The 10,935-nt window shown below is 42.8% G+C and overlaps 1 protein-coding gene across 1 annotated transcript; it reads right to left on the reverse strand.

The window, feature by feature from the left end:
• Window positions 1-213: 213 nt before the first annotated feature.
• On the reverse strand, window positions 214-5,645 carry LOC133901977 (aspartate--tRNA ligase 2, cytoplasmic-like). Its single transcript, XM_062343539.1, has 10 exons — window positions 5,026-5,645; window positions 4,617-4,727; window positions 4,393-4,506; window positions 3,588-3,878; window positions 3,401-3,511; window positions 3,224-3,277; window positions 1,901-1,980; window positions 1,712-1,827; window positions 723-837; window positions 214-617 (listed from the first exon to the last, which is right to left on the reverse strand). Exons 1-10 carry the CDS (start codon window positions 5,527-5,529, stop codon window positions 491-493), a joined length of 1,623 nt encoding a protein of 540 aa, XP_062199523.1. The 5' UTR covers window positions 5,530-5,645; the 3' UTR covers window positions 214-490.
• Window positions 5,646-10,935: the final 5,290 nt, after the last annotated feature.

The following is a 10,935-nucleotide window of genomic DNA, read 5'->3' on the forward strand; positions in this document are numbered from 1 at the left end:
AAGACGATCGGCTTCACCACGTTCTGCAGTTGAAGCCTCTATTGGTCTGTCAGAATGAGAACACAACCCACAGCACGCATACATTCCCAGAATCCCAGTTACCATAAACCAAGGAAAACACACCCAGGTACCTAACAACGGAGCTGCCTAAGCCACCCAGCCCATCAACAGGAATCGTCAACTAGAAGAACAGCAACAGCAAGTCAGCAATCATGAAAAAGTGAGAAAACCCACAAGAGAAGCAGCAGCAATCCACAAAGGGTACTGTATCATTCACTGGCTTTCATCAAACTAGTAATTGATAAATACAAGTGGCTTTGTGAATGTAACTGAACCACATTTCAGCACCATTTTGCCAAAACAGTGAACTGCATTGCGTCATGTTATTTCTTGTTTCAGTAGCTGAGGTTGGATGTTGGTGAAGATAATGGCAATATGGAAAAGGTGTACACTTCATAATGGGACCAGCCTTGATTCTGGAAAAAGGAAATTATGGGACAAGCCTCTGTGGGTCACGAGGGAAGAGTGATGTCTTCCTGATGTTGTTTAGGGCGCAGAACAGCATCACGACTCTCTCCAGGCCCACACCAAAACCACCATGGGGAGGTGCACCATAGCTACAGCCAGAGCATGCATTGAAATAAGTACCGAATGAAGAAACAGAGAGAAATTAAGTGATGCAATTATAGAAGACAGTGGACAAGGAATAAGAACAAACATACCTGAATGATTCGATGTACGCCGAAATGGTACTCACATCAATTCCACACTCAGTTGCACGTTTGGCCAACAGCTCAGGTGTATGTATCCTTTGTGCTCCAGAAATTATTTCCTCACCTATGACGTCAGCAAAAGTCGTTCAGCTCATTATTTGGATGTTCACAGAGTTATTTTGGGGCTTTAAAAGGAACTCATTTACTTTAGTTACTAGAAACCTCATGAAAGCATGTTTCATGACGAATCTATTAGTATTAATAGGCAACTCTAGGTATATTTAGTTATTTACCATACTAATAGTCTACGTTTGAAAAGTTCAACTGCACATGCTCCCAATCAATAACAAATTTAAATACTGACTACATGTTTTCGCCAGAATCAGATAACAATATCCTTTTTTTTTCTTTGCCAGGCTAAGCAATAAAAGCATTGGACTTCATGCACAGTAAATCATTACTTGCACAGCTCTAAATAACAAACAGTATGGTTAAACAGACGAGACATAAATCCTTTCCTGCTTGGAATATGTGCACAGTTGTAAGACATCTATATCTTCGTCACCAATGATCTATTCATATACATGCATATCTAATGATGTGTATGGATGATCCCAATCCTGGATTTCAGACTCCAAATTGCAAGCATATACTTCGGGCATAAAAGGGTGAGTAACTGATGAACGTTGGAAACAACTTAACTTTTCACTTGTTCAGAAAGAACAAAATTCAGACGCAATTTGCAGAAAGTAATAAAGATGCATAAATAGAATAAGCAGATGTAAATTGGTGATCAGACTTTTTCGCATTCCAATGTTATAAAATAGCCAAGATACCTAATTTTGCTAGTGCAAATGGAAATCAGAAATCATACACCTTCTGTACCATCTGAACTCTACAGCATGGCCTAAACTATACAGAAGAAAAAGGTTTGCCTAGACTAATATATTCATAAATAATGTAGTGTAAGTAATAACTTGCACAATTTTAATGCTTACCTCGAATGAAGACATCAAAAGAATTGCTGTATGCTGCGTTGTCATAACAAGGCATGGTGTAGAACGGGCGTACAGCCAAAGGATATCGATAGAGAATGAAGAAATCTGTGTCATACCTACAAGTAACACAGAAAGTGCTATCAAATTTATAAAGTTATGAAATATAATAGGGCTGTAGAGTCTACATACTTTTCTCTGACAAGCCGACCAAGTTTTTTCTCAGCTTCAGTGTTGAGGTCACCCATAGGCTCGATTTCTGTTCCAGCTTCCTGCCAATTGGGTAAATCATAAAAATATATATCTGTTTACAGTAGTAACTCGCAACTGAATTATTTCATGGCCACCTATACGCTACACCAAATGTGGTGTATTCTCTTCCTCCAGAAATGAATGGCAAAGCTCCTGCCATTATTTTTTAATTAAAAAAAAAGTGTGCAACAAGCACAGATTCCTATGCAAGAAAGCTTTGATTCCAATTTACCAGTATCTAGAGACTAAAATTAAATGTGATAGCTTGATCTAATGTAGTTGCTCAAACAATCATGCACCAACACATTTATCTACTTTTAATTGTCAAACACATATAGGGGTTGTTTGGATCTTCAGTTTTCAGCAAAACAAGAGTTACTAGACTTGATCTCCAAATACCAATGAATACAACTTGTTTGCAAAATATTAAGTTAGTACAAGAAAAAGGAGTTTCTCTGAACTCAAATAATGATTTTTTCCGCAAACGAATCTTCTTCTTTTTTACATAAACCGAAACTTGTTCCAACATCCAACATTAAACATGGTCCTAACTGACCAGCAGAAAATAATCTCTTTACTCAAAACTCCAGTGAAGCATGTTTTAACAAGATCTATCCAGACCATCACCATTCAAAAAACAAGCTTGACTTCACGTATTGGTATAGTTTCTGAACCAAACAGGATTCTTCACTAAAAAAATTCTGAACCAAACAGGATTCTTCAGTGCATCAGACTTTCACTTGGACCGGTTCATGAAGAAAAATTTGTCAATAGATCTATCTACAGAGCTTTCAGGTCAACCAAGAAACCACGCAACTGATGGCGTAAAGGACGGCTACCATTTCCAAGACCAGAAAAACGATAATTTGTTGTTTAACCGAAAAAATTGTAAATAACAACAATCATTATGCTGTAAATAACAGTTGGTAAATTACATTGTTTAATGAATTGTTGATCCCCACCCCTAGTTGCAAAATATCGCAAATATCAAATGCACAAGAAAGAATATGGGATTCTTAGCAACATCCAGACCAGGCAAACTTGTGTGACTAGTGCAAACAGTGGATTCCTCATTGAAGCCCAGCATGTTAGTTAATCATACATGGTTCTCAAATAGAATGGTTCAATCAAAGCCCAAGCTGACATACATAGGAGCGATAAACAAAAGTCTGTAATTTCACTCACGACGTGAGAGCAATACATAAAAGCATATTAAACAAGAGTGAATATCACAATGGTGATGAAACAGTTGCGAGTCTGTACCTTCAACATTTGAATTCCTTCCTCGTAAGTGAGCTTCAAGGTTTTGTCTAGATACTGTTGATTAATTAGCACGATTTGAGTTAGTGGCTTAAGCTAGATGACCCAGCTGATAACATAATGTGAACCAGGTAAAAGAAAAACATAATGAGAACCATAAAACAAGCAAGAATGCTTTACTTTCAGAGGTTCAAATGGATACTGCCTATTTATCGTCTCAAGTTCCTTCTTGCAGTTTTCAGTCAAGTGTTTAAATATTGCCACAAATAAGCCATCTATAATATCGCAAACCTGTGTGGACAAATTAGTGTTTATCATTACAGGTTCAGTAAATGAAAGAAAACATTCTTCTTACAATCTTCTTTACCTCAAAATAGTGCTCCTTTATCTCCATTTCAGCATCAAGACCAACAAACTCACAAAGATGCCTGTGGGTGTTGGAATTTTCCGCTCTAAATACAGGACCAACCTCAAATACACGTTCAAACCCACCACATATAGCCATTTGCTTGTATAATTGAGGGGATTGCGCTAGACAAGCAGGCTGACCATTGTACAGCAGCTTGAATACAGCTGCACCCCCTTCGCTTGATCCAGAAATCAGTTTTGGGGTATGAATACCAACAAAGTCCTTGGACAAAAAGAATTCCCTAAATTTCTGCATAAGATCCAAATAATATATTTACAAACCAATGAAAAGAACATTGCATGCTAAAAAAATACATGATATGCATGCAATGCCTAGCACCCCAACAAACTGCCTACATAAAATCGAGAAATGAAAGAAAACAAGATACACCTGGTCTTGAAAATTCAATGATTCATGCTGAATGTTAACAACTCAATTTGTGCAATGGTGCAATCAGACAGAATAGCGTGTCATTAGTTATAGGGTAATGTCAATATATTAGGATCACTGGATCATATCTCTCAAAAACACAAGCAGGTTATGCAAATTCAAGTTTAGCACCAAAGAAGCAAGAGGCCTTTATTGAGATAATTATTCTACATTGAAACTGTGAAAGTTCAGCAGGCCCGTTCTTCTTCAATAACAGAAACTACAAGTATCAAGCTAAACCAGAATCATATAGCATGCCATCTGACAAAATGTAATCCATTACCACATGAATGATAACAAATGAACAATCAGAGAAACGATACTCAAGACTCACGTTTTCAACTTGACACTGGATTCGGAATATTGCTTGGTTTGCAGGTGTGCGCAGATCAATAGCTCTATTATTCAGGCGGGTATCCTGGCCAACACGTACAAGCTTCTCTCCAGCCTGCAATCACAGCAACAGTCAATCATTCTTTAAAACTCAATATGATTCTAAAAATCATAGGCAGAAAAGCTGTTGCACAAGTTGTGTGCACGTAATTTGCTTAAACATACTTGTTCAGCCTTTTCAAATTCTGCCTCGCTCCTTGCTGCATCCTCAAGGTTGATTGGAAGGGTCGGGATCGCCCTGTTGATGCAATAGATCTTCCTCACTTGAATCTCCACCTGCAAGATGCATCCAGATCGACCACATAAACAAGTCATTCATTCATTTGTTGGTAACTGGATAACTCAACCAAACCACAGTTGCAGAATGCAAGACTTAGTTTGCAGTACGAATAGGGCCACAGGAGACCTAAATTATCTATCTATGGTGGCAACAATTGAGCATGTATGTGCAAATCACACAACCATCCTAAAGCTAGCAGATGATTATTCGGACCAATCACTGCCTGTAGACCGCTGCTGATGACAAGAAAGAAAGCATGAAAAAATCCCAGAGGAGGAAGAAACGATGTGACACCTGCTGTGTGGTGGCTTTGAGTGGCTCCTTGGGGAGCGAGACGACGCCCTCGACGTCGACGATGGACTCCTTGCTGAGGGCGGTGGCGAATCGCACCATCTGCGTGCTGACCCCAGCGTCTGCGCTGGCGACGAGCACGCACTGCACGGTGCTCATGCTCTGGCGCAGCACGAGGAAGGCCATCTTCTTGCTGACGGGTCGGATCGCCTGCGCGGACCCGCGGATGAGCACGGAGCGGCCGGCAGCGGCGTCGTCGAGGTCGCTGATCTTGGTCCAGGAGCGGCCGGAGATGGATTTGGACTGGATCTCCTCGACGGGGACGTCGCCGTAGTTGGCCGCGAATGGGTCCTCGGCGTCGGCCGCCGGCTGCTGCTGCTGCGGGCGCTGCGCCGCCTTCTCGGCCTTCCTGGCGTCCTTCTTCTGCTGCTTCTTGCTGAGGGTGGCTGCGGCTGAGAGGTCGGCCGCCAGCTCTTCGGTGGCGGCCGGTGGAGGCTCCGACGACATAGTGGCGGCGGGGAGAAGGTAGGGTTTAGGCACCGGTTGATGGGGAAGACAAGATACAGCGGCTGGCGGCGTTCGAGGGAAAGAGAGGGTAAAGAGCCGGTAAATGGGCTGGTCAGGGGAAGGAAGAGTTGGGCCTAGGCGTAGATGGGCTTAAGAGACGGTGCATACGGTGGAGGTGCGGTCGTCGCCTCGTCGGGTGGTGCACGAGAGAATTTTTTTATATATATTTTTCTAAATATTTTAAGATGATATATCCGTTTAAAAGATAATGAGATATCCTATCATCGTCTGTTAAATGAGCAAGACTTTTTGGCTCTGGTTACCAGTAAATTAAATAATATAAAAAATAAAGATCTCACCTATTTAGCAGGCAAGAACTTACCGTTGAACAGATGATACCTTCATCTCGCCCGTTGAACAGCCGATATATTTGTATCGCCCACCTTCCAGGTGACATATTCGATTTAATTCAGTAATATAGATTTTGTATTTGGTAAATTAAAAATATTGCATATTCATTCGGCGAAAAAAATAGTAGTTGTGCATACAGTTGTCCAAACGGTTCATTTTATCCTTAATTTTAGTTAGATGTCATTTTATCGATATTTCTTTATTTAGTTGGTGTAAAAATATGTAAAAAAAAATTATGAAGTGACTTTGTGAGAATACAAAATCTAGTTTGTCAAATAATAGTAGTTATGAAACATAAATAGTATATAATCCGACATAGAGTTTACATAAACCGATAAATATTATATAGGACATGGGATTTTTCGTTGCTGCGCGAATGAACCCTAACTATAAAGATTTGACAATAATCATTGGCATGTACGGTACGCCTAAAGACTAACATAATAGCGTATCGCTGCTAAACCTAACGTGCCGTAGGGAATGAAAATAAGCTGAGTACAATAGATACTCTCTACTAAGTGCACATAGGGATATTTATTTTTTTCTTAGGGTATCAGGACCCTCCACATTAGCGCAACGAGTCCTCTCCCACTTCTTTTCCCTCTCTACTTCGTGTGCTTCAGTTGCGGTGTGCTCATCCGCTGTCTTACTCATGCGCTCCTCCTCTTGACGCTTCAACCGTAGTTTCTCCTGATGTTGCTCGTATTCCCGGCGTTTATAAGCTTCCCTCCTCCACCTCATCTTTATGTTAATCCACCGCTTCTGGTGCTTATTTTACTCCATATCTAGTCATTCTATGAAGTCACAGATAGAAGGAGGAGACCGGATAAATAAAATAAGAAGGGAGATTAGTAAGACAATGCATGAAATCGTATGTAAAGTGACACATGAGTGATCTATGTCGCTATACCGGTGGATACTGATAGAGTCCATGTCGAGGCAGGTCGTATTGGCACACATGAAAAAGTGTTTGACATAAGTGCAGGAAATATCCTAAGACTCACGAAGCCTATAAGGGTCGCCACAGAAGCATATCGGCGGTTTGACCCCCAAGGGATGAAAAGCTCCTAATATTTCTTGGGTAAACTTGGTAGAGCTGATGAAGATATTGCAGTTGAGAGAGCTGATGAAGGAGTGGTCTATCCATGGTTGAGGGTGGGGTTATTTATGGTGGCTGGGGGCTGGTGCATGGACTAAGTGCATGGGCATGACTGGGGCTGGAGCATGGGATTTCCTGTGAAAGCTCGAAAAGTTATGGTATTGATGTTTGGCAGAGATTCTTTATGAAAGTTGTTGCTTGATGTGGTCATTTCATTATGTAGAAGTTCTGCAAGGAGTTATTGTTGCCTCTACATGGAAGGCAGGAAATTCTATAAAAGCATCGGGCTTAGAAAAAATGTATTGGTAAAATGATAAATCCCAGCCAACAATGTGAAAACACATTAAAAATTATAAATACCGAACACAACTATTATGCATAAATTATTGCATAGTCCTTACATTAGAAACATAAGTAATACACAACTAATACAACTTAGTTCTCACATCACGAACATCAAATTATAACTTTCCGACGTGTGTCATATGATAGTGTTACTGTGTTATGTAACCGTACTCGAATGAATTATAACCAGCCTTTATTGTACATACCTTTTTACCTCACATATTCATATCTCCCTCCGATGATCTACCTTCATCAACTACGTGATGAAGGGTATATGTCGGTGTATCAGGAACCAGGGTCCCCGAATCCCGAGGCCAGGCTAGCCTTCCGCCACGTAGCGCCATCCCGTAGGGTCTCTCCTGTAGGATGAGAAAAGATCAAGCCACGGGAGAAGGTGCTCAGGGCCACAGTCGGTGGCCCCCCGAGTACCCCAGTTCCCCGATGGTCCACGGAATCCAAGTGCCGAGAAGAAAGTGCTCGGGGAGGTGTACGGTCACCCCCGAGCACCCTAGTCCCCCGACGACCAGGAGAGCTAAGTTCCGGGAGAGAGTGCTCAGGGCTGCGTGCGGCAGCCCCCGAGCACTCAGTTCCCAGAGGATCCATACAAGAGTGCTCGAGAGAGAGTGCTCGAGGCTGCGTGCGGCAGCCCCCGAGCACTCGGTTCCCCGAGGATCCGTACAAGAGTGCTCGGAAGAGAGTGCTGGGGGGTGAACAGTACCCCCGAGCACTCGGTACCCCGAGGACAAGGAAAGGCACTCTCGGGAGAGAGTGCTCGGGGAGGAGAACTGTACCCCCGAGCACTCGGCACCCCGACGACCCAGAAAGGCCCCCGAGGGGACCACCGATGAGGTGTCAACCAGTCAAAAGCTCGAGGCCGTATTTAATGAGCGTGCGTGGTCTGTCACCTCCAACTGCTCCCGCCGCGCTCAGCGTCAGTTCCTGCCATATTTTGGCAGAGAGGCGTGGGGTTATTAATTGCACGGGTCCCGTCCCGTGCCATCCGGCCTGTCTAGGGATAACGTCGTAAGGACCAAGGCGTTTCGTCTGCCGCGCTGCTGTGGCAGGGGAACAAGACAGGGCGGGCACGCCGGGCTGCTCTGCGGCTGCCCGGTGGGTCCTCTCCACGGCGCCCGTTGCCAGGGCATTTATTGTGACGGATGACCGGGCGTGCGACGTATTTTCCACCCCTGGTCACTTCGCCCAGAGGAAATGATGACGCCCTTTACATTTATGGCATCTCGGAACTCGTGCCTCCACCTTTCCGTTCGGGGTACGTTGCTGCCGGTGGGTACTTAAAGCAGCCGGCGGCACAGAAGAACGAGAGACGAAGAATAGAAGTAAGAGAAGCAAAAAACAGAGAGAAGAAAGAACATAGCTGAAGAAGACGGTTAGAGGTAACGGATAGATAAGAACACAGCGCAAGAGAACACTGTGAGGAAGGCTGAGCCCAGTCCCAGCCGAAGAACAAGGAGCCTCAAGCTCTTAGATAGACCAACATTCTTGTAACTAGCAACATCCTTGAGGGACTTCCTCAGGACAGTTATAGTATCCATACAGGAGTAGGGTATTACACCCTCGTGTCGCCCGAACCTGTCTAAATTCCGGTGCATTTACTTCTTCTTGCACTAGGTCAACAACCCCACCATCAGCCGTTGCATTCATTCCCATTTATTTCTTCGACGAACGTATTCAGGATCATCCTCCCGGCCGAATCTCTAAAAAGGGGTCTCTTGGGATCCCTGCGACTGGAGTTAATCCTCCGACAGTATATACGACACGTCTAGTCTTACATATTCGTATATGTCTACTTTCTCAATGATAGCCCTACAGACTATGAGGAAGACCCGGGCAAAATGTGATGGTGTGTTCAAGGAGGAGAACTTGAACAAAGTGCTGTCGAAACGGCAGACTATGACACGTTGTCCCTATTTCACCACAGAGGATTGGCAACGAATGGTAAGCTCTATGACCTATGTGGACCTAAATGCGCACTTGTTGAAGTGCTGTCAGAGATATATCAGGGTGTGCGAACTTGCCGACATAGCAAAGTGTTTTAGCAAGCGAATACACACCATATTTATGCACCCTTGGTAGTATGAGGAGCACATTAAGGTACGTTCATCGTTATTATATGTCTCAGTTATTTGTTTGGTTGCACTTCTAAGACACATTTATATTTTTGTATGCTCTTTTTTATACTAGTTATTCCCTCATGATGAAGAGTTGTTGAACCAACCCATCGAGAACTTTTTAGGGTTGCATCTGCTCTTCAGTGACGATTGCCTACCCAGACATAACTAGAGACGCAGATGTGGTCATTTGAGACCTTCATGCTGTTGCGATAGAGGCGGTGGTTCGAGCCAGCGTGAAAGAGGTGGTCGTTCGACAACCACCACAAGAGGACCTGCTTCTACCACTTCCGTCACAACCGAATGGGTTGGTTTCGACGATGATGATTTCATACTTACTCCTTAGAGAACTCCATTCCGTTGTGAATTCTCTAACAACGGGGCAAATGACTAGGATCCTAACTTTAATTATTTTTCATATACACTGGCATCACATAAACCAAAATCCCCAGAATACGATTACCATTGGATGAACCGGGATATAAGGCGCAGACAACTTAAGGGCTATTTCGTCCATAATGTTTACCTTAGCATTTTCTTATATTTTCTTGCACCATATTATTCGTAATTGAATAAATTGTACCCCGTCATGTAACGTTTTATTGTAGCTGCAAGTGTTATATTAGTAGGTTTTTTTGATGCGAAGGCTTTTTATTTCGAAAATTGCAAGTGAACGATTTGAAAGGGGATATGACCGCACGATGCTATGCTTTGGGATGGATCAAGAGCACAGTTAATAAAAATATGGCTGATAACAAAGATCTGACATAAATATCCAACATGATATGACAACCACATAATATAAATACTAGTACGGAGTACACATAAAACAGTAACATGGAGTACTAGTACATAACACTATGAAGTTGTGAGGAACCATCCAAACAGTATTCAAATTAATCATCAGAAGGATCATTGTTCATAATACAACCTCAACGATTAACCCGAATACCATTCCAATAGTCCCAACACGTGTTTTGTGCCCAATGATCGGAACACATGCCTCCAACATAATACATCACAACATAGCTTAATAAAGAGCAAGTAATAAACATTTATATTACAAAAATTAAGCATGCAACTGATTCTAACAATTTATAACAAAAGCGAGTTAGGAGGAGACAAAAACCCCTCAACTCCTAACTATCCAAAGATCTACGTAGCGAAAAGAGTAAACTAAACAACAAAAGAGAGTGGAGCCACATGCCCTTAGGCTCCACTCCAAAAGCTCGAGCTTCGGAGTAGGATGCACTACTCCTGCCCGCCACCCTGATCGACAGGCACAAAGTAGCCGAACACCGCCCCCTCCATGGCAGCCAGAGTACCTGCATCAACTTAAGGGCAGCACCCTGAGTACGAAGGTACTCGCAAGACTTACACAATATGGGTATATAATATCCCGACTACAAAGATTACGTATTG

This window comes from Phragmites australis, chromosome 20 (genome assembly GCF_958298935.1).
Source record: "Phragmites australis chromosome 20, lpPhrAust1.1, whole genome shotgun sequence".
Classification (NCBI taxonomy): domain Eukaryota; kingdom Viridiplantae; phylum Streptophyta; class Magnoliopsida; order Poales; family Poaceae; genus Phragmites; species Phragmites australis.

Excerpts from the sequence above, each read along its gene's own strand:
- LOC133901977 (XM_062343539.1), bottom strand. The coding sequence starts at position 5,529 with ATGTCGTCGGAGCCTCCACCGGCCGCCACCGAAGAGCTGGCGGCCGAC. Across the intron at positions 3,879-4,392 it reads TCCAGTGTCAAGTTGAAAAC|AAATTTAGGGAATTCTTTTT; the intron begins GTGAGTCTTGAG and ends GATCTTATGCAG. Across the intron at positions 838-1,711 it reads TTTTGATGTCTTCATTCGAG|GTGAGGAAATAATTTCTGGA; the intron begins GTAAGCATTAAA and ends CTGACGTCATAG.